Source organism: Branchiostoma floridae, chromosome 7 (genome assembly GCF_000003815.2).
Source record: "Branchiostoma floridae strain S238N-H82 chromosome 7, Bfl_VNyyK, whole genome shotgun sequence".
NCBI classification, from domain to species: domain Eukaryota; kingdom Metazoa; phylum Chordata; class Leptocardii; order Amphioxiformes; family Branchiostomatidae; genus Branchiostoma; species Branchiostoma floridae.
In genome coordinates, this window is record NC_049985.1 from 9,644,891 (window position 1) to 9,669,423 (window position 24,533).

Here is a 24,533-nt window from a genome sequence, read left to right on the forward strand (position 1 = left end):
CTAGGTAAGATGTAGTCCTATTGCCTTTTATTTAGCTCGTAAGGGCAGTGGGCTGTTATCCACTGTGTCTAGGTACTAGTAATATGATACAGCATTGGAAGGCGAATTCCAACCTGCTCTCATTCCACCGCCTTTTACCTCCAACACCCAAGTCATGTACATAGAGCGAGGAAAGTCGTGAAACGTGCCTTGCCCAAGGGCACAACGTCATTGGCATGTCAGGGAATTCGAACCCAGTACCTCTGGGTTCTGGGCCAAACATCCTAATCATTAGGCCAACACGACGCCACGCTTCCCGTACATTCTAGAGGCTACACTAGCCTACACTTGCCTGAAGTCGTACAGCTGCTCACAGTGCTCCAGTCCGTGCTGTCTCATGAGTTTGAGCTGCTCCTGCGCCAGCTGGTACGGCGTGGGGAACTGTCCCTGCACGGTGGGCGAGGACGGACGTTCCTCCAGGGTCGTGAATCTGGGCAGCAGGAAACAGTGATACAGCTCATCAAAACAAGATCATATTTTTTCTTTAAAAAACGATATTTACATTATCTGTCCTAGAAAAGAAGCATTTCCTCACTAGCACCATCGTGACAAAAATGATGACTTTTTCTCAGACTTTGTTTAGTTTTTCCCCATCTTCAGCAATAATTATCATATCTTTAACCTAATAACTAACATCTACTTCTACTTGCAGATACTATGTAAGTACAACAGGTATTAGAAATCATGGTGATTTTAACATCCATAACATCATATTAAATTTAGATTCAACCGAGTTGCTTGTTGGACATAAGTGCTGTAGTGTCCTTACCTTTGCGGGGTCTCTGGTGCAGATGCGCTGTAGATGTGGTTCGCGTATCCAGTAGGTACCTTCCCATTCTGCTTGGGCTTCCGTCTGGACGTGTGAGACAGATCCGACATGGACATGTCCGACAGGTGCTGCTCACGCCTGTCTCTGCCGCTACGCTGGCTGCGCTGACTCTGGGCGCCGATAGAGGTCGCTTCTATGTGGTTGAGACTGAGGCTGCGCGGACTCTGGGTTCCGCCGCCCTCCACCTCGCTCTGGGCACTGGCCGCGTAGGCTGCAGTGCGCTTACGCCGTCGGCACATGCGTGTGCAGATGACGGCGATGATGCTGGGTGAAAAAATGGTGTATATCATATATCAGAGCAGTGGTTTGGGCGTAAGTCTTGAGTATGCCTGCGGTGTTAACACTGATAGGGAAACAGGCAAGGACCTTTCAACTCATTTGAAAGGTCCTTGCCTGTTCGCTCACTGGTGACGTATAGTTAGAACGTCATTCTCCAAACTTCCATGACACCATTTCAGAAGATATAGAATCTCCTTTTTTTGTAATCTATTTTTTTATTTATTTATTCATATTTTATTTAAGAGGGTCCTTTACAAGGCCGACACCTCCAGAGAACAGTAAATAACAAATCATTTTTAGTTGTTATTGACTATAGTCAAGTTTTTTTTACATAAAACAGCACATTCCCTCTATGTTGAGTATATTGTGTACCTGCCGATCACCACCAGCGCGCACAGCACGATGCCGGCCACAGTCACGGGGTTCTGGAAGATCTCCAGCTTGAAGAACTTCTCCACCTTCTGCCACCACGTCAGGGGTTCTTCCGGCGCCGCTGTGGTGGTCACCGCCGTGGTGCTGGGCACCAGCTCTGCAACATCAACATTCGGCAGGTTTTATTTCTCGTGACATGGACAAAGATACGAGCGGAAGTAAATCTCCGATTTTTGTCCAGTTGTAGAGATTGAATTGCCGTTAAATACTGTTTACATTGTTGTCTAAACTTCATAAACTTGATGACTAGGACCTTTGAACACTGAGCCTACGTTTTACACTTTTGTCAATAACTACAGAGAACAACGAATTAAAGAAATCTGAATCACAGAATTGGACAATGACAAATTACTAATCCTTAATTTGAATAAGTTGATCTAATTGTAAAGATCCTCTAACCATGTAAAAGTTGTGTGATAATCTGGCGCCAAATTGAGGATAGGCAGAAATGAAGTAAATGATAAAAATACTTCTATAACTACTGCATTTTGAGTTCTTTCTGTTACGTTAATAATGTTAAAACATTTTATGAGCTACTAGAAAATTGCACGCCCTTCAATGCCTTACGTAGGCAACTTTAGCAATCAGTGTTCTAAGCGTAGTCCTTGGAGGTGCGGACACTACTTGTACTTTGTGTCCAAGCTCTTTATTTTACGACGAACGGATCTAGGCCGTGTGCCCACGGGAGTGCTGCGGGACAAACGGGCTGATTGAGTGACATACTGTGACTGACAAGCGTTGATTTGATTTAGGTTAATTTGGGACACGCTCTGAAACCTTATCTCAGAGTATCTGCGATATAACAGGCGTGTCTGTTAACACTTCAAGAGCTTACAAATCCCTGCTGGATCAAACCACACAGACTTCAACATTACAGTTTTAATGCCTTGTGTATAGTGTGGGTATCGGAGGCATAATTCTACGGCGCGAGGTCGAATGCAATGTCACACGTGCAACGTCTAGAATGTCAACTTTATCCTATTCTAGACATTCTCCACTCATTTCGTGATGACTTAGCTTCAGTAGAAAACGATCTGTGTTTATTCGTCGCGTTCACGCATGTCATATCGGTTTCATTTCTTTTGGGTAAGGAAAGATTCTAGAAAGATTTTAAGACGGGGTAAATGTCTGATTCAATGGACAAGAAGACCACCAGCATCAACCAATTACGAGCGTAAGATGCCCTACCGGGATATTTGATGGGCCCACCGTGTCTTATGTAATCAGAGATTATGTCCGAACATTAATCGTTAAGCGTGGCACCTCTCTTATGACAAGTGTTTACGGATAGCCGCATTACGTTGATATGTGTCTAAAGTAGACACGGGCGTTTGTTTTTTCGCGCTCTGGGTTTTTGTTTGGAGGTGGCATCCTTCCCAACCGAAATACGTCACATCTGTCATGGCTGATAAAACTCCCGCTAAAAAACAACAAATGAACTCGTCAAGAAACAGTGCCAAGCACATCCACTATCTCTTGTGGGACGAGGTTGAACTTTAAAGAATGTGTAACGCGGCGATTTCATGATATCAGCGTTTCGAATAACTACAAAACTGTCACACACTAATATCCTCAAACTCTTGGGAAAGCAAAAACACATTGATGATGGTAAACTAAGCTTTCTGCGATAATATCACTTGATCCAGTGTAGTTAGTTTGGCCTTACGTCTTATCAAAGACGCTGAGTCGTGTGGTCTTAAGCGGTTCTACAAGACAGCTGTGTTGGATTCTTGTATCATTCTACGCCTTAAAGACCGTTATACTTTCCTGTCACCGGTTATCTAATGACTACAGGGCTGTTGCACTGGGACCTCCAATACATGTACATGAGACGCATTACTCCGATGCCAATGTCCTACAATCCCACGATATGGACATCTTGTACTGCCCAATAAACAACTCCTCAAGACACTCTGGGCTGAAGTCGCCTCGCGCTCGACATTCTGAAAACACGATTCCCAACCCACGGCGGGAAACCTGACCCTGAAAACGGCTTCCGTTGTGGAATGTGATACTTACGGAATGATGAATATGAGGCCTGGAAGCCGCGGGTGCTGTAGGACTGCAGGTCCGGCTGGACTCGGAACTCGATGAACACACGACTCCCTGATGACGTCAGAGTCGTGGGCGGGTCGGACCCCGTGCTGAATAACAGCGGCGACGTCGCCTCCCCACCGTCACGGATCTAAAACAGAAGTGTCATTAAGTTGTTAGTGTAGAAAAGATGCCATACATAATCACAAGAAAAGAAAGGTATAGTCGCATTTCCCCTGACCTTGCGTGCAGTATTGTCCTCGGGGAAGACAGCGAAACGTACCAACTGAATTAATACATCCTTCTGAAGGAAATGGTTGTAAATTTCTTCTTAAGTCGGAAAAGTGGTCTATTCTTGGGGCTTGTCAACGTTTATCTCTCAGTTAGCGTCCAATTTGATATACAAGTAACAAAGTGTCAAATCAAGTATTCTTGCGTTTCCGGGCCATCTACCGCACTCTCAACTCAGTGTTGCAAGAGTTTAAAACAAGTTTCAACGCAAAAGAAATAAATGTTGGAGCAAATATATGCCCACGGTTTAATAGGTCCCGAACCACGACAGTCTCGCCACTGTTTGAAGTCCGAATCTGGACACAGCATATGGATCCGGTCGGAAGACATTACAACTTTCCCTGGAGATAAACACGTCTGGTCATGGCGATATTTTGGCGCGAAACGAGCGTTGGACGACATTTGGCGGGAGGGTACCGCTGTGATCGTTATGTTCTGAGGGAGAAGAGCGGACGGACAGGGCGGCATCTAGATATGCCATGTGGATCCGGTTGGTGAGATTCTCCGTCGGTGGCGGAGATAACAAGCGAGGCATGCCAGGAAAGACGACATTGCCAACTCGAGAAACTAAACCTGACAAACGTGCCTCACAACTCCAGTTTCACTACCACGGAAGAGAAAGTATTGTGCCAGGGTTAAATACATAGAATAAGGTCGACGCCAAGAATAACTGCGAGATGTCCTGTGAATGATGATATTCGGGTAGCGTCACGTTCGTTTTTGCACGGGACACCGAGGAATTCTCAAAACACACAGACGATAGATCACTGCTATCACATCAGCGCGCAGGGCGGACTGGAGGAAGCATAATTGCACGGCACCATCCAGATGCGGCTGCCTGTTACTGGTACCTCCCGGGTTGAAAACTGGACACAATTCTTAGGCCAGGGAAATATAACAAACATCGGAAAGGTTGACTTAACAGAAACATCGAGAACCTACACAGGGAACTGCTATCTTACAAATATCAAAATATGCAGATGCTTGTATGTACACAACGATGTCTGTTTATCAACATACGTACCTACACAAAGTACATCATACCCAGAATTGTCAAAGGCCGACTGAATCGCTGAAGGGCAGAATGGGCTAGGTGTTTGGTCATACGATATCTGACTACTGTATATTCTCTGAAACTGAAAGACCCACCTTTAGCCGTTCCTGTGTCTTGTCCAAATCGAACACCTCAAACTCCAGACGTATCTTGTAATCCTCCAGGACCCAAATCAGCCAAGTGACTACCCCGGCGCACGCGCCGTACGGGGGTCTCGTCACGCCCCCTTGCGGTGCCCGCAGGGTACAGCCACAGGCGCAGTTGTCAGTGGCGACAGGTCGGACCGTCAGAGGCGGGAGGGTGCGGAGGTCTTCTGGAGGAACACACAGTCGGTTATCGTTCAGAAAAACTTATTTGGCTTCAAAATATTCCATTTGAAAGCCAGCCCAGTGAACAGTCATAAGAAGTCTTATGTTGACACACCGTGGGCAAAGATACACAATTTTCTCGGACACCACAGTCAAAGGAATAAAGTTGGTAGCCTCTACCAGGCTCCACGGATCGGTGGTCTAATTGCAGAAACTGGTCAAATAGAGTCTATAGTGCGCTAGGGAGGTCAGCCGGCCAGAGGAGTACGTTTCCTATCCGACGGTCTGTAAGTCAGTAAAGATGGATCAGATTCTAATCCATCTATTATCAAATTAAAAAGTAAATTGCATCTTTATTATCTATCATGAAGTTGATGTAAAACGACGATAACAGAGAAGAACACATTACCTGCCGGACAGGGCGGCAGTCCCTGACATGAACCGGACTCCAACGTTTCGCCTTCGCAGAAAGCGCCCCCGTTCGACGGAGGCGGGTTATTGCACACACGGAACCTCTGAATGCGGCCCTCCCCACATGTCACGGGACAGCTACTCCAGGGCTCCCACGTCCCCCAGTTACCATCTATAGCTGGAGCTGGAGGTGGGGGGGAAAGAGTTCGTTTTTTATAGATCAAGGCTGTCAAGTTAGCAAGTTAACAAACGTAAGCACAGGTAGTTTGACCCAAGTTACAGGTGAACCCTGTGTTTTGGCGCGCGGATACAGAAAACCGCTCATACTATAGTCTCCAAGCAGGTGTTCTCGAGTGTAGGAAGGACGTCATATTCTGCCCTTGGGAAGTTTAGCTTGTAGCTTGTACCATGTGTTTTTCCGATGTGTCATTTTTCTCTCAACACATTTGTGTTTCTACCTTCAGTAGGTGTGATCACAGTGCGCCTACATGACTTGTGAAGGAGGCAATGGTGGGTCAGCGGTCTGTTCGTATCTGCGTCTGTGGTCAATATGTCTGTATGTGCGCGTGCACTGGCAAAAACAAACATCTGTACGTGCTGAATGCAAAACAAACCATAAGTTCTTTGGCCGCGGGACCAACGGCAACGGTGGACAGATGAACTATTGTCACAACACAACAATTCGTCACAAACTGCTTTGTCATCTCACGGTCTCTATTGCGAGTATTCCGCCTATTCAGACTATGCACAAATCTACGACAAAGTTGACGTTGTGACAACAAACGGCTGACAGTGACAATCAGTCAGTTCTGTTGACAAAATAAAACATAGGAATGAAGTCCACCGTTCGGACATCATGCCAACATCCGGGGTCGGACACTCCCTGTCACCTTGTCGCTTCATCTCCGTAGATAAGGGACGGACCAGTACTGACCACGGGGTAGGGACGTGCGGAAATGGTCCAGAAATTGCACAATGACGGAAGTATATATATATATATATATATATATATATATATGATAGTGATATTTTGGAAGACAATGTTGAGAGGAAAAATAATGAAAAGATATTAGCACTACATCTGGCAGATATCTGACTATTTTGGAATACTAGTAGACTTGATAACTTTTCAGCTAGCTATACCACCACCACCCACTGAAGACATATTCCTACTGGTTTGTCCCAATGAACATTTGCCCTATGCATTGTAAGATTCATTTGTATAAAAAGGGTACTCATCGAGTAACCTGTGTGCATATACATGGCCCTAAAGAGTGCCTATTGTTTTTTGACGCCATCTTTTCCCGATGCGTCTTAATGTTTTTGGAGTATAGAATAAACGTCCCGATAAGGCTCCACTGCGACCTTTGCCTGGTAAATTTTCCCGCCGTAAAACCAACTGACATAGAGACGGCATCAAAACAACAATTGTTCCTACAGTGAGAGCACAACTGTCAGACATTCGAGGCACGTTTGCGGGTAAACTTGGGCGGAAATGGGTAAACAGGAGTACGTGCTACCTTTGCCTTTGGCAGAAAGGATGTGGTGGGATTATTTCGCACAGCCGTGGCTCTGTTAGCGCACAGGTCTGTTAGCTTTGTTCGTACTAATGATGCTATAGGTCAGCAGGGGGTCACAGGAACACAGGTGTAGTTGTACCGTACATGTCAGTCTCTCCTGACTGTTATTGTCTGGTCATGACGCAACCGCCGACAGGGACAAGTGGACGGAAAATTCTCCCCCCACCACGAAACTAGGACACAGATCCCAGTCCGCAAACTTCTCCTGGTTAACAGTTTAGCCACAGGCCGAGTGAACAAATAGACCAGGTCCGTACGAGGTCAGTAAAGCCAGAAACACATGTTTTCTACCCTCTACTACGGACAGTAGGACCTGTAAAATGGACTTTAGGCCCTTGATGCGACGTTAGTACGGGTTAGTCGCAGGTACCGCGGGCATGGCTGACGGGCGGAATGGCAAACACCGGCTTATCGCTATCACACTGTTTGTACAAATACTCAGGCCTAATTTCAGGATTAAGGTGAGATGTGAGACCGCTATGGATCCTGTCACAGACCAAATACCCATTCCTTCACGTCGTACCATCTCTGCATTGACTTTGAGAGTTATAAAACGTACTCAGACCGTTCAGAGGCCAGGCAAATTTTGGGCTACAAACAACCAGAAAGTTGCGTTCCGTGTAGAAGGCAGTGAAGTGAAAGAAGTGTATTGTGAAGAAGTCGCGCCAAGACGACTTAAGTACAGTCTTAAGCTGAGGTTGGTGTAAGATGGCCCCGCTTCCTTTCCGCCTTTACTCCACACACCACCCGATTATTAGTGAAAACACGAAGTCGGCACCGTGAAGATCTGAACTACAACCTCTAGGCTTTATCGTCACCGCAAGACGAAAACAATCAACACTCTTGATATAGCACTAACGCCTAATGGAAACAAACCCACATTTTCATAGCCTATATCTCCTGCACAGTGGGTGGACTGTCAAATGTGGGTTTTTACAATCTGGCAGACGGGTGGGAAGTCTAACTACTTATCTAGTGGATGGTTAAGGAATGCCCTTGAGTCTAACGAGCGTGTATTTTCCACTAGACCGGTCTGCTTGGCTGCACCAATTAGTCCTAACTAGCCAGGATTTCTAGACTACCCTTCCCCCACCAGGACCGTATGCCTATGTCCACACACCACACTATTTACGTTGACAATGTCGCTTCCTTTAATCGCTTGCCCAGGTGAACAGTACGGCACGGCATATTTGACAATGGCTCGGCGACTGTTTGCACGACATGGGAGGGTCAACAGCCTCTAATAGAAGGAAAACATACTGTTTCTGTTGTCAAGTACATCAAGGTTTTGTACATTCATTATGGCGTAGGACTTCTCAAACACACAGACGACTTCTGACACTGGCGAGAGGTATGCCGACACTTACTCTGCAACACAAACAAGACGCTCTGAGATGTGGAGAAAGAAAACCAGTCATAGAGGCTTAAGGCGTTCGGGACACCAAGGGTTCGGCTATGGCATTCTTCCGAAGATCTGTCACTGCCGACAAAAGGTCAGGTCCATTACGATATCGCAAGGTTCAGAATAGAAACGGTTGAGATAGCAATACGCAAGTGAAGCAATAAAACAGCCACACACATACAGTACACACAACCATTCATCGTACACAGAGGTTGGAACGTACCACTTTCGGGCAGCTCGACTGGCGAATGGAGATCTCTGGTCTTACTCCGACGTACACCCTCCTCAGGACACACGGGGTCCACTACCGGGCACCTAACCTTCTTGGTACTCGAATCCCCCAAGGAGAAAGTCTTAAAATCATCGAATCAGGAAGGTGTTCTTAAGTCACTGGCAGCGTCCCTGTTTAGCCTGCGCGCCCTTTCGCCTGAGATCCCGTGCAAACAAACCCGCGTGAGACCCGGGGCGATGTTTTCTCAGCAAATTGGCGATAATTGGAGATCGATTTCCGAGTGGGCTGGCCGACAACCTGGTGTGATTAGTCCTGTGTAGGGCTGGTACACGTTCTCGGTCATGGACGATCACTAATCACATTTTCATCCAGTGGTGTTAAGCTTTAGTCTCGAGTCACTTCCCTTTTCATCCCACAGTTTAGAACCGCATTCTCTTCCCATGCATGTTACGAATACTGGCGCAATCCTGACCTGGTCGGAATCCACACTATGCAGTGGATGATCTATGCCGAAAGAACTGTAGTAGACAAACAGATTTTTGAATAAGCCTCCGTCCCAATATCACAGGTTTGAAAGACTTGTTCATACTATGAGATCGGATTTACGACTTGGTAAGAAATATTCCCCTTGTGAAAGTGTACATGGATTGTGGAATGCCTCCCGTGGTAAGCCTGTTGTGGTTGTACACCGCGTGGGGTGAGACCCTGGTGAAGAGAGAAGAAACCGCCAGCTGGAAGAAGGAACCGCCGCACGAAGTACCCCACTCCCCGCGCAACTGGAGATCCTTCGAACCACGAACTCACGTCTTGGGCAGCTACAAGGAGCCGTGAGAAGTGTCTTGTTTGCCCTGAAGTAGGTCTTCTGTTTTACTCATCGTACAAGTGGCCATAAGTCATCCGGTACCTTACTTGGTCCGCGTCTCCTGGCAGATAACGTGCCGTGAGCCCCGTGAGCACCACCCTTACCCTTACAGTGCAACACTTGTGATGAATGAACGGTTATTTAGCAAACACGCCATTGTCTACGCAGTAAACAGCCCTTACTAACAGCACTCCCTGTCAGCTTTCAATGTTATCAGCTCTCTAACCGTTAGCAAAGAAAGTAGGCCATTCCGACAGGTAAACCTACCCCTTTCCACTACATATCGACTGAGTGTCCCTCCTCTAATACTGCGCGGAACTACTGGTATATTCTGGTTTTTCAACATGTCAGCGTGCATGAATTGTGCAAACAATACTCTTGACTTGAGTGTGATTACAAGGAGCACGAAAACAAGGTCAAAGTACCCTCTTCTCCGTTCTGTTGACTACCTGTTTCTTCGATGGCTGAAAACTGGTAGGATTAGGGCTATAGAATGTTAACGGTATTTTGTTTTCATTCCATCGAAATAAAATCCAGCGGACAATCAATGTGATGTAGAAATCTACCAGCATTCTATTACTATAGTATAGATGCAAACAGGTGTGTGTGTGGGGGGGGGGGTGTTCGAATAGACTTTTTCATACTTTTCTCCTTGTCTTACAATCCTGTCATGAACAAATCTGCTGTACAAGTGAGTAAATAAAGGTTCTTTGATCAAGGGATAGGTAGAAGATGCAACCCTGAGATAACTGTCAAGAAGTGGCCCATGCGAGAGCACGTCTGAGGCAATGATTGACAGGTGCATCTGACGGCCCGCGGGTGCGGGTCCATCTCATTTTCGCGCCCGACTTCTCCCCGTCCTGCGCACCTACATACCTGGCCGGCCTGACTGACAGACGCAGCGTCAGTCCCTTTGTTTATGAGTCCAACTGTCAGATCCCGTGAAGATATCGGGACGGAGAACTATCTATCGCTATCCCACAGTGCCGTGCACGGCGAGGGTTATGACCTGGTTATGTCTGGAGTTTTTAGAGTGTCTGCCTTTCAAGAACAACCGCCACAGGTAGCGCGGGGAGAACACGATATACCGAGACGTCCTGACATGTTCTGAATAAAGGATGACGAAATGGTTCAGATGTTTATGAGAAGATGATAGCAGTAGTCAATCGCAACGCTCGGAGGAGTGAATTTGTTAAAATTCTACAAAATTTACTATAAATGACATAAATCATTATAGTTTTCTCACCAGGCGTTTCTCATGTAGTTATAAACAGTAATGTATTGTAGGAATGAGAACAGCTGTGAGGGAATGTGGCCGTCATGACCCCCTACAGTCCCCGGCCTTCCGTGACATGGGAACGAGACCATGTCGTGTAATTAGCGCGCGCAGATGGCACGTCAGGACGTATGAAATGTCAGCCGAGAACAAACATCGCATGAAACTGCACGCGAGGGGACCCGCCAGCGGACACCGACTCAAGCCAAACAAGTTACGTCGACCCAAAACAAGCCGTAGTCTTAAGCCATTCTCTGTGCCACTCCGTGCGTAACCACCTACAAATGGGTGACCCTACAGTCAGAGGTTAGAATTGTCTGAAGGAAGCCGGAAACGACCCCTTAGCTCACCTTGTACAGGTGCACCACTCGCCGAGTTCAACATGTCCGGTGGAAAGGCCCGAAACAGAGAATTCGTACCGTATGGTTTTCACAGTCATGTCAGTTTACATGTCAGCTAGTTAGCTGTAACCCATAAAGTCTAAGAACGCAGGTTGGCAAAGGTATGACATCCCCCACACCCCATAATGTTACATTGTTTCTACCTCACTGAATGTTCTAAAGGAGCGCCTCTTGTCGACCTGTCTGGAATTTCCTGTTGTAAAAAGAACCTACCTGTGTTCTTTCCGCAGTTTTCGTGAGCTATGTGTCCACGCTCTGCGACAATGCCACATCCACTGCCCCTGCCTCCTCAGAAATACGCGTTTAAGAGAAACTTAAGGCGGCAAGGACAAGATCTCTGCCTTGTAATGGAAAGTGTCTCCCGGCGACTAAGGAAACAAATCCTCTTGGTGTTTTCACCACGCCTGCCTGATTTACTGTGCGATGCAGAGGCGGAATGTTTGTGCTGACTTGGTCGTTAACCAAATTTACATTTCATTAGGTCCCTATCGGCCATCGTGCAAAAATTTGGAGTGGCATAGTTCAGATGTGTGCTGTCCTCTCCCGCCTGCCTTATAGAGGGAAACAGTCGTTATCGGTAAGCCACATTCATGTAAAGAGGGTTGAAGTTGGTGTGTCTGTTCTCTAGCTGTCTACACGAGAACTATACGTGACCTTGGACTTGGCTGATATCGCATGGGTAAACTCATTTACTCTGGGAAAGACAGGCCCAACCTGTACGTTAGCTCTATTTTCAATATCCTTGCTCCTGCGTCTGACTTCACCTTCGATGTGAAGCGATTTTGTGTGGAAACGATCCAACCACACGAGGATGAAATGAATTTTGTCGAGCGAACCGAATTTGGTCTATTGCGAAATAAGTATATGGAAAATATTTGAGGAAATTCTAACCTCATTAGGACGAACTGGGGTCATCCTGTAACTTCGAGGTCAAGACTTTGACGTACAAGTGCAGGAATGACAGATTCGCACACTCAATAAATGAGGTTGGAGAACGCCATATTTCAGACAAGCGACGTCTTGCGAACATGATCTAAAGGGCAGTCTTTAACACTCCTGGTGACAGTTTTAAAGACTGTCTAATGCAGTGACTGTCTGTAAATTTCGGCCGTTTTGACAGTTCCAGTCTACCTGTATCAAAACTTTTCTGAGATCCACGTGAACATTTATAAATTTCAGAACATCTATGATTAGCGTTTTAACATTTAGGACTCCTAATTTCTGACGGCTCACGCCCTTCCTGTATATGGAGTGTTGCTATGCTGGTCTAACGAAAGACGAAGGGCTAATTGAATTAGTGGTTCCCCTCCCCAGCCTAATCCGACAAGATCGGCTTACAGAACTACCGGCTTACGCGGACAAATTGAGGATAACACCCTTAGAGGAAGTGGCTTTTACTCTTGTACACACACTTACTCAACAGTCACTGGATACTGCGCAAACACAGCAAGGGACGAAAGATGAGATTAAAAGAGAAAAAGTGTGCACACCACCTGAAGTCCTAGCCCGAAGTAACCACGCATAAACATATTTATCATAGATTCAATGATATTCTGACATGTTAACATAGCGTACGGCTCGCATAGGAAAGACAGACTTGAAGAACATTACCACAAATCGCTCCGAAATTTAGCGTGAATTTGCGATATTTCATACCAGTTCCTAGTACATTTGCGAGTCATAGTTCCAAAAACGCGATTCAAGTTGTTCTGTGAACAGACTGTGAGAGGGGGTGGTCTACTGACTACCCGACCACCACCAAGAAGACCTTAAACGTAAGATTTACAATGTATACCTTTTTTATAGTTTATAGTTGAACATACGAAAATCACTGTACTTTTTGTCGTGTCAATAAAGCTTGATATTATTTCTGCTCTCCCACTGCCTGTGCATACTCTGTCCCATACGCCAATGGAAAACAAACCGAAGTGAGAACCATTAGTTCTAGCTCACCTGTTGCACAGTGGATACAGTGTGGTCTTTGTCTTTTGACTTCCCAACGCCGACACCTTTACTGCTGTAGGGCTGGGCCCGGCTCACTTGTGACTATACGATAAGATGTTATCAGACGGTATTAAAGGGTACCTTTGAGGTTTGCTTCTTCTGGTTAGGTTAGAATACTGCAAAGCCGTTTATTAACGGGGGACTTAATTTCACGGTCGGAAAGGAAAGGAAAGCATGCCTTTGTGGCGTTTGAAGTTCGCAATTGAAACAATTCTTCAGTGCGGTAGTTCTACAATTAAAACTCATACACGGTCAGTCATGAATTCCCAGTTGAGAGTTCGCAGCAGAAATAAAATCACTGCGAAAAAATTGACGTTTACGGTAGGCCATTCTGTTGAGAAAGGCTAATGATGACGAATGGTTTCAGTAACCTAGAATGTAGATGAGGTACCAACGCCAACCTCAAGTTCAGAGCTCTGTTGTTCTTGGCGACGTTTAGCAGTCGTTAAGGTCTCAGATAGACAGATAAAGCTATGCAGGCGCCGAATTGGTCGTAAATACCTATTTGAACTCTGCTCTCTTCTCGTTTTTCCTCGGGGCAAAAGAATCTAGTCATTCAACAGCGGAGCGATGTGAACCACTGATACGGGGGTAAAATATGCCGCCCCCTGTAATATCCAAACACTGTCAGAACAGCTGAACAGAAAACTACTAAGTAAAGCTGTGAAATATACGGTTATCTCTCAACAACCCTCCCTGTCGTTCATCAAGCTGATGTGGAGTAAACAGTGTAAGGACTACCCGATAGTCTGATGATATCAAACAAGCCAGTAATCACCATATAGCCTTGTGTTTCCTTAATCAACTCACACAGCAAATAGACTTGACACAGATTTCATTGGCGAGAAAAGCACGAAAAAGAGTCACGTCCTAGGTCGTGATTTTTAGCAATGGCAAACAATATATACATCACAGACATAGTTATTGATGGTAGTCTTAATCTGAGACATAAAACTCCTTTGCTCGTTCCTGAGAGCACGTCTAAACATTTCATGAAATCGTGGGTGTTCCGAGAACCATGGAGTAATATAACTGTACCTGTCTTCCTGGCCCGCCCACTGAGATTCACCTCTCAGACACAACTGGTATATATCTGGTAACAGAAGCGCAGCCAAGGCGGACAGAAGGATGGTACAACACACACGTGCATTGCAACAATCGTCAACCACTCAAGTTCGGTACGTGATGCCAGGGGGCTATCATGGGGGTTCTCAGATTACCGGAAATTGAACAATTATATTTTCTGGTGTCCATATTATTCCCATAATACAAGGAGTGCCCTATACAGGTATTTGCCATTTTACAGCCATTTTTAATACAAGATGTAGACTACTACAATTACTGTAACAATGTCGCTATGGTACCCCATAATATCCTCTGCTGGTCATGACCTTAGGGTTTCCTATCAGCACAGGTTATCACTGGTAGATCTGTTGCCCACTACCGCACACAGACTGTAATTGTGCGGTCGAATCTATTAGTCCAGTGGATGATGATATTAATGTGGGGAGGTAAACTTTTGCTTAAAGTTGTAGCAAGTAACGGGGCTGTTACATCCATCATAGGTCGTCCTCCGATTTTGATGTCGTAGAATTCATGTTCAAGCAGAATGTGACAGAACCAACCACCGACAAGGAGTCAAAACATATTTTTACGTAACAAGTTGTTACGTAAAAAGACTGTTTTGAATCCTTGTTGGTCGACTAACAAGACACAACATTTGTAATTGCATTTTGTAAGACACAACATGCAAGACGACTGTCCAAAAATATCTGCCTTCAGTTTGCAATCGTAGGGTGATTAGGACCAGGCCCTGACAAGAATAGATGCAGTTTTTACAACGCCAGTAACGTTACTACTGATATGACCTCTCCTTGGTTAAAACTCACCTGCACAACCATTCCCTCCCATCAAGTATGGCTTTACCCCAAATCCTGGTTACATCAGTACGTTAGTCGGTAGTTCAAACCTTTCAGTGAAACAGGCCAATCATAACGTCTCCTTCTAATCGCCCATGACACTGGGAGGATTAAGGTAAGCCCGGGGGTAGACCTCTCCCCTCCCACCCAGGGGGCTTCCAATTTCGCCATGGCAGCGCTCAGCCAGGTCTGCTACCCCGCTCTTGGACAACAAGGTCTGGGGTTCGAAGCCCGGCCTATCCTTCGTATTTCTGAACCCGGATACACACGATTGTTGTGTGAAAGCATATAACCTCCTTGGTGAAAGGATGTGTTATGACGTTAACGTAACATCCATTGAACATTGAGTCATTTTGAAAAGTTTTGTAGCACATGATTAGGTTAAAGGCTTGTATGCAGCTAGCTCATTACCGCTTAAGCCTGGCTTAAGGGAGAACAAATTTAATATCTAGCCAAGAGGTGGCCTTTCTGAGCCGAATGGCAGGGGGGTTAGCGGACACATTAGAGTGTAAATAAGGAGATTACAGCTCTTGAAAGGGGCTATTACAACATCATTCCTCACATACCCATACCCACGTGTACGTACATAAATCGGTAATACGGTTGGGCCTTCATAGGATTCATTTTGTGCAAGGGCTTATGTAAGAATGACAGAAAAATTCCAAAATGCGATGTCATTTTGCTAGCGAGGAAAGAGTAAGTGTTTTTTTTTTTTTCAAAAAAAGTGGGGAAATAGCAATTTCCCCTCAAACATCTGCTTGGACACCAATGTAGTGTCTACAATGTCAAAACCTACTAACTATACGTTTGAGGAAGTAAACGTTGCGCACACTGATTCCTTACACTCTGATGAGTGATAGACACGGAATGAACACGAGAAGTGTTTAGAGTTTTCCTTACCTGAGTACTGAGAAGGTAGACATAAGGTTGCCTGTTCGGTGACGGCTCCTCTCCGGGCAATGCTGACGTACTTGAAACAGTAGACCGGGAAACTGGGGTCAAACTCGCTGCACGTGAACTGCACAAACGTCTTCCCCGGACGGATCCGCTGCTCTGTGACGTACTCCAACTGATCGGAGGCCTGTCCCGCTAGTCCCGCCCCCTGGCGGTACAGACGGACCCTGTCGTGGCCGTGACAGACAGGTGTGTAGAACGACACATCCACGACATACACGCAAGGGAAAATTGCATGCTTCTCGGTGGTTAGTGCGTAGTTTTCACTCCACTTCACCGGAAAATCCTGACTGGAGGCGATCAAAGAATCGTTAAACTCTGACCTGAGCTCCACTCGGTACAGCCCGGCCTGGTCTAAAGATTCGCAGCTGACTGTTACATGTGTCTCCTGTGATTGTATATCCAGAGTCTGAGTCGTCACAATCGAAGGTTTGACACTCTGGTCCACCGTGTCATTTGTACCTAAATATTTCACAACAAAGTTGGTGCGGAATCTTCTGGGCTGTGAGCTGCACACCTCACCCTCCGTCCTGACTCCCACCTGCACCTCTCCCGTCATCGCCTCGTGAGAGTTCGGCACAGAGATGGAGAAGTCCTGCCACACCACGTCCATGATCTCACTCTCCACCAAGATGGGCCCGCCTTCCTCCAGGAGAAGTTTGAAGAGAAACCCGCCGGCGTGGTCGAAAATCGCGCAACTGAAGTTCATATGGCCGTCATGTATCCCGACAGGCACCGGGGCAACCCTGGTAACACTGGAGTTCAGAATGTCATAAACCTGCGGACAGAGAACGATGTGTTATAGGCAACGTCAAGTCATGTAAAGCTATCTAAACCTCTGATTTCGGCTATATGTTAAACCAAGGAGGCTATAGTCTAAAACCTCCTTGGATACCCCTATAATACACTCGACGACTTTGATTTTGATGACCCCAACAAAAGAGGGTTGCGCATATTTTTCACCTGAAATCTTCTCTATTCAGAAAACTTCGAACATTTTTGGCCGATCTCTAATAATCACCCGATGATGAAGAGAACACCGGGTGTATCACTACCGAAAATTTCAATTAGGGCCCCTCATATTCGTAGGCCGTTAATCTCCATGCTATGTGGGTGAGGTATTATGAATTACTAAGAAATAAGGATATGACTGCCCAAATATTCAAAGTAAATATTGTCTTCCAAGCAAACTCACCTCTATTACTGCATTTTCAAGTTCGGCCTGAGTGGGAATGGAATATTCCACGTCCACCTCTGTTGACATGGCAACGTGCGTGTCCGGAGCCAGGACGTTGAAGCGGTACTCAGACGTGACTAGGGCAGGAAAAAAGACTAAATGTCAGTTACAAAACATCTTTTTATACCAGATGTACACACATGAAAAACAGGAACACGGCGCAGAGACGTTGCATTGTAACGCGAAAGTATCACAATGATATTGATTAATACAAGCAACAACAAGAACGCTTATAATTGTAAAATGCAGACCCAGAATAAAACGTTATATCTGCAGACCAAGTATTTGCGTTTGCTTGCCTCTAACGGTTTTACCACTGTCGACTACGACACATATGTTGTGCATGAACCTTATCGGCATCCTTCACAACGTGTTCTTTCCCGGCCCTTTTCATTACAATGGTCTAGTTCTATCCCGTAGTCCAAGAAGTCCTTGATCCTCACCTTGTGCAAAAATCAATGACGTGATGAAGTAGAAATAGTTGCCATAGGAACTGCCAAACGACGTTTGTCTCGCCCGCCGCCATATTGCACCCATGGCCGACACGCACTGCGGACCAGCCTGTGGAAAACATAGATATTAATTGCGCAAGTCAGGGGTGGCATATTTGCATTGATAAAAAGATAACGATGAAATATTGCCTAGAAATGTCAACAAACAAACGGATGAAATTGAAACATTATCGTAGATACAATCTGCAGTAGCGTTAGAAGCAACAATGCGGACATGAGAAATGTCAAACAGAGCTACACCGTAAATTGTCAGCGATCCAAAAGAAACACTATGGGTACCAAATGAATCACGAATGTTTACTGAGCGGTTTTCCCGGGTGGAAAATCGGCCTTCTGAGTGGTGAAAGGCGCTCGGTGTGCTGATGGGCACTGATGTCAGACGACAGAAATAAAGGCGGGAATTGAAGGGGCAGGGATCACAGGGAGAAGCGTAATTGGGCTTTGCGCAGAGAAAATGAGATCTTGATTGAAGTCTTCGTGATTCTTCAGACTTCAATAGCTGCTGCGTTTTGAACTCCCATGGCACATGAGATCTGAGGCGAGGTGTCCCAGATATTAGAGATGAAGGAAAAGGCAAAGGTGAAGCAAACAGCGCAGGTTTAGCCCCATGGGTATATTCTGCTACATGAAGCGCTTCTTCCGGCTCCAACATTCAATCAGGGAAATAAAAAATAGAAAACGTATTTCTCCTGCCTTCCACCAGCGTAATATAAACTTGGTACAAACTATCATTCTGGAGACCCACTGATCCTTGGCTTTCCATTAGTGTCGAAACGTTCTGATAGTTCTCTTTAGACTGCGTTAAAAACCCGTGCTATCTTTCATATGGGCGAGAAGTGAGACGAACATATAACTCGTATCAAAATTACCGGGTATTAGATTATTAATGGAGGCAAGGAAGGACAAATTACATTACTTAATCAGAAATTATCAGTATGATATGTTGGATCCCGTTATTTCAGGGCAGAATTCCTGTCAGCACACAGCCTCGTGCCAGTAGCATAGCAATTTCCGACCTTGCACATTTTTTCATCCATGGGGAAAAAGAGTGAGATAAAACTATGTGGTATACAATTGTAGAGACACGAAACCTGTTCTACACATGTTTGTGTTCTTAGGTTTCTACACACCCACAGAGCTCGTCTCTCGGGTTTAACTTGAACGTTGCTAAATCGTTTTCAAACGTTTGGCGCTGTGGTCACGTCCAAGGCCATGTGCAAAGGCCGTGACACAATGGGACCAAGTACACCCATACAGCTGTGGGACAGACTGGTTTAAGACGACGAATGACTGTCGACGTGACCGATCTCCACCCAACGAAACATTATAAGAAAATACGTCTAGATTATCACAGTAATGTATAAATATAATCATAGCTTTTAGTATGAATACTGGCTCAGTATCTATTGTCTCACCAATGGTACAAATGTATCTCGGAATTGATATTAATGCTGAAACTTGCATATACCTTGGACACCAAAATGATATTACATGATGCCTGATTTAAACTAACCAAGGAGCTTTCCCCTGAAATAACCAACTGTGATTGCACTCTTCTTGCTCATTTTCAACTTCTGAAAACCCCGCATTCGCCCCCCTCCCCCACCTGCCATGTAGCATGTAATATACCAAAGACTGTTACCAGTGCAATATTTCTGAGGATGTTAATGCAAAAAACTCTGCCAAATTCTAGGACGATTTCCGATATGTGACACGATGCAAAGAGTCTCGACACAAATCTTAGCACAGCTGGAGATAGAAGTTGAACAATCACAGTTCCCTACTGAATTGTTCACAAAGCCCGCGCAATCACGAACATGGATATACAAATGCATCACAAAGACTTCAAAATACTCCTTCACTCCTAACCCTGATTTAGGATCATCTTACTACATCATTCCGTTAATAGATTCTTAAGTCCTCATCATCTACGAAGGAGGAGGAATTGGGTAATCAGGCAATTGTACAATTCGCCATTTCAACACAAAAGGAGGTGTCTTAATGAGGAGAGGGCGCGTGCAAGCTTCACAGAGAAACATCCACTAACCCTGTCGTGATGGTTACCTTTCAGGTGAACGTCCTCAGGTTAACCAACAACAATCCTGGACACGGTACCGAGCCATTCCTCTAATTGTAGCGCACGGGAAAGAAGCGTTTTTGTCGGCTAGATTCGTGCACTGAAAGAGAAATGCGCCTGAGATATGGAGAGACGCTAGCGGGTGCAAGCGGGGCCATTGTTACCGAACTTCATTTGAATTGGAGATTCTGTGCTCCGGGATGCCTGTCTGTTGTGTTGTCCCGCTCCCGGCAACTGGCTGTGGAGATGGGAATAATTCTGCTGCGACCTCTGACAAGAAGGGCTGGTTGTGTGCCGACGGAAACAAATATAAGGGGCGATATAAGATGGCAGACGGGAAAGAGTGCAACTGAAGTCAGTCTGTCTGGCGTAAATAAGACCCAAAAGACTTGTGTCGGTGTAGACTGAATGAGGAAATGTCACTTTTCCATTGACGGCCCGTATATCTTCAACCCAAACATGTAATCAGAGGCTAAGAGCTTGCAGTTTCCGATGTCCCCATTGTAAGAAGATTTCACAGAGAACATCGTCCGTTGTTATGTAGCCAGCAAGTCGAAAATATCAGAAAGCAGCGTTCACTAGTCTCCAAGCAGATGTTATGGTGAAAACGTAACGCTTTCTGGCTGTCCTGCTTTCTTGACTACTAAAAAGCCGGCCAGTGAGAGGACGTTATAAGATTCCACCTCAACATCTGCTTGGAACATGTAGGTTGACTGCAGCTGGTGACCTTAAGTGACCTTGTCTCGGGTATCTATATTTGCTCAAGAACTTCCCGATGACCTTTAACTTAGGTTTACGTCTTTAGCCCCGTGGGATATCAATCAGAAAACACTTAAGTAAAACGCAGACGAGGTGTACAGACTTATTACTTGTACCAGTCGTTCAGTAAGAGAGGCAGACAGATGCAAAGGAAAGGGGAGAGCACGACGTTAAGTCTTGTCAAAGGGTCTGCATGACCCTTTGTCTGTAAAGAGAACAGGAATAGCACTACAGAACAGGAAGTCACCCGTATAGATTGATTACGATCGACATGCTTCAACCTCCCTCATCCTCATCTTATCACTCCTGGATGCCATCCGGATGAAGTGTAGACCGCCTCACAATTTTCACCAGTTTGAAGTTAAATAGCACTGATTTAAAAGATCACAACGTAAACCCGATGCTTTGTTTATATTCGCACAATGCCGTCAATAGTTAGTAGGGTTTTGATAGGTTTTGAAACACCTGACGTACCTGCATGTTTGAGGCAAAGTTTCCCAGGTGAACATCATGACCAACACGACTCGTCTTCACCCATGGGTACCGTAAGGACACGGGCGTCAGTCATGTCAGGGGGTCTGTGGGAATAAGAATAGTGGCGGTTAGAGTTCAAATGTCTAAACACACCTCGTCACTGTAGCCTGAAAGTACAGATGCATGGCTGTTAGACTGGTACAAAAGTAGGTATGTGCGGAAATTCATGAAACATGTGTTTTTATCTTCATGAAAATGGTGATATTGTTTTGGGTGTGTCTGTGTGTCTGTTTGTGTTTCCAGGTTTCTAAAGTCAACATAACGTAAGAACCCCTTGATGTATTACGATGATATTTAGCATGCGGGAAGGTGTTGGAAAGACAAAGGTCAAGATTGATTTTGCCCCCCCCCCCCTAGTATGTGGCATTGGTACTGCAGCAGAACTTCCATTTTTCGTATCATTTGACCTGGACATGTTGGATACGGTGCATCACAGAGGCTATCAAGATTTACGTACAATGAATTCAGGCCAACTCAAACCAGTTTTAAATTTTCTCTAGGAGTATTTACCATCGCCTGACCCAGGAGTTAAACTGTTTGTCCTTATGTCGTGACAGCACACCTCAGCCCCTGCGGTATATACAGGGCCTTTCCGGTATCTTCTCTCTAACAGTAATTGAACCACAGATGTGATAAAACAAAATCCTTTCCTCTTTGTCAATCTTCGCACATCAAGGTCAAGTTAATCCACACGGTACCACGGTGACGGGTAGGTCCGTGCCATCAGGGGCGGATTAGCTAAGGCTAGGTCACGATTCCCTAATCCAATCCAGAAGAATTTACGACAAGCTTTCAACGATATAGTAGCTAGATTAAACCCTTCCGAACCTGAAGAATGTAAATCCATCGAGTCACAGACAAAATAGATTGGGACGGATACAAGAATGTTGCTCGGCGAGTTAACCTGGGTTAATAGGACTCACAGAAATACATAGAGTGTAGGTCCTGTAACTGGAAATCATTACTTTCGGATGAATGTCACGGTTATATACTTGTATGTTATAGCAACGTAAGCATTGATTGAAGAATAGCTACACCATGGTTTCTTTTTTTCACCTGAACACGTTTGTTAGTAAGAAGCCCATGTGTTGTTAGAAGATAGAAATCACGTTTTGGTTTATGGTAGGGCGTGAGCCTTGTCTGGGTGCCATCCAGGTAATTCAGAGAAGCGGCTTGGAATTAGCCTGGGTACCATCCGATTTATACCGGGGCTCCTTTACGTAGCGAGTGTAAGGAGCCCCGGAAGAAATCAGATAGTGCCCAGGCTAGCTTGGAATCGAAGCTCAATCTAAGTTAGGGAGATACGATGTGATCGTAGAGGGGAGAAATCCACAGGAGACAAGAAAACAACTAATCATAGAAGAAACATCCACTTGAGTCAGACAGGAAATATTGACGGAAATGAAACAAATTCCGTGAGAATGTTTGAAATCTTATTATAAGAAGGCTGGGCCGAAACCATTTGGCTGCCCTTAAGCACACATGCCATATGACTTGATAAATCATAAGTGCAAGTATTCTCAAATAGACACTACACATATGATAAAATTTCTCTAATGAACGATTTCTTTCCTTGTGATATTCCGTTATACGACGTTCCCACGTATCGCCCGACAGTTCCCAATATTTCAGTGATACGTCCTGAGATACGCCGGCCCCTGGCGTGCCTCTGATGCTGTCCAGACCGCGATGTTGACATGCCGGCTTTGATTGTGCCGGCCAACGTCACGTCGAAACAGGCACTCGTTAATTCCTTGCCAAAGGCAGTAGCAAAATGGACCCGACGAGCGCTCATAACATGTCTGATGGTATGCTGATATATACAATTTGAAGGGGATCATCTGGGACCTTAGAATGTTTCTCCTAAACCGTGTTCTCCCACACAGTACTTTAATATATGTGTGTTACGTCCTATATCGTTACGAGCCACATAAGCGTATACGTGCAACGAGCTTGGACTTGGTGATACACACGACAACTTCAAGGAGTAACCACCTACTTGCGATTGTCGTGACAATGTCTGCCTAGTGGTACTGTCAATGATGTGCAATAATATCCCATTGTCCAAACATACATCGTATGGAATCAGTGGCATTTGCTTGAATCCTTCATCGCAAATTGCCGAAGATTTCGCTCCGATTAAATGTCGGGTAATATTGGGAACAATGTCTACTGTCTTCACGTATTGTAGCCTGGGTACCATCCGGAAAGCAGTTCACTCCGGCGTTTATTATACATTGTACACAGTCTCGTTCTGACATTTATTATACACTACATGTATATGTACATGTCGCTTCTCTGCTGTAGCAGAGGCGAACATAGGAACGAACTACCCAGGTACCCAGGCTACGCGTATGTAGACTACGTAAACACACAGTACTGGTTTAATACTTAAATATTGACATTACCTTGTTCGGTGTCTGTAGATTACAGTTCCCTGTTATACGTCAGTGCCATCGATCTATAAAACAAGAAGATACAATCGCAGTGTTATGCTTCCTCCACGTACCGAAAACAACATCACAAGGCAGTACATATCCTATTAGTACTGTCCGCGGGTCGGAGTTGACAAGCTAGGGAAAGTTCACATAATATGAAAGACGAAGGATGTGTCGGCATGGTGATGTCTTAAGGCACTTCCCCTGAGTTAGGTCAATACGTGACGCAGCTGATATGACTTTGTACACCCACCCCGTGGGGGCAGTAGTGAAATGGGAAAAGAATGCTTTGGAAGTGTGCCCAAACATTGTACAAACACTGTATCTGATTGCTCCCCCAGAACACCAGCCTATGGTCACCGGCGGCCCCACAAACCACGACTTCTGTTACTAAATCTGAACATCTAATCACGCCTGATAACGAAACGATAGCTAGCGCTTGACGCATATATACAGCATGTACATATTCAGGTTACAGGTACATGTGGTGTGCAGTATTTAGTATACAATTTGAATATACAAACTCCGTAAAACACCGATGATCAGTAGTCGCACAATTTGGTTTCATGTATGACTATGTTTTTGCACATTTCTCAAGCATAGTGCATGTACCTAGACTAGTCTCGCTGCCTCTTCAGCACACTAGTAACGCGTTTATGACCGATCCAG

General features: G+C 45.3%; 1 protein-coding gene across 8 annotated transcripts in view; it reads right to left on the bottom strand.

Annotated features, from left to right (window-relative positions):
• The window catches only part of LOC118419298, a 41,043-nt gene that overhangs the window by 3,376 nt on the left and 13,134 nt on the right, over window positions 1–24,533 (bottom strand). For 5 of the 8 annotated variants that reach the window (XM_035825649.1, XM_035825650.1, XM_035825653.1 and 2 more), the window contains 11 exons: window positions 23,835–23,887; window positions 21,367–21,470; window positions 17,988–18,105; window positions 17,503–17,621; window positions 16,254–17,085; window positions 5,676–5,861; window positions 5,054–5,271; window positions 3,599–3,764; window positions 1,520–1,676; window positions 809–1,132; window positions 332–469 (listed from right to left, as the gene is read on the bottom strand). In XM_035825649.1, coding sequence (XP_035681542.1) covers window positions 332–469; window positions 809–1,132; window positions 1,520–1,676; window positions 3,599–3,764; window positions 5,054–5,271; window positions 5,676–5,861; window positions 16,254–17,085; window positions 17,503–17,621; window positions 17,988–18,105; window positions 21,367–21,372 — 2,264 coding nt within the window. In that variant the 5' untranslated portion in view covers window positions 21,373–21,470; window positions 23,835–23,887. Of the gene's footprint in view, window positions 1–331; window positions 470–808; window positions 1,133–1,519; window positions 1,677–3,598; window positions 3,765–5,053; window positions 5,272–5,675; window positions 5,862–16,253; window positions 17,086–17,502; window positions 17,622–17,987; window positions 18,106–20,103; window positions 20,387–21,366; window positions 21,471–23,834; window positions 23,888–24,533 lie in introns of those variants that run through there. The other 3 variants (XM_035825654.1, XM_035825655.1, XM_035825656.1) reach the window with 3 other exon arrangements.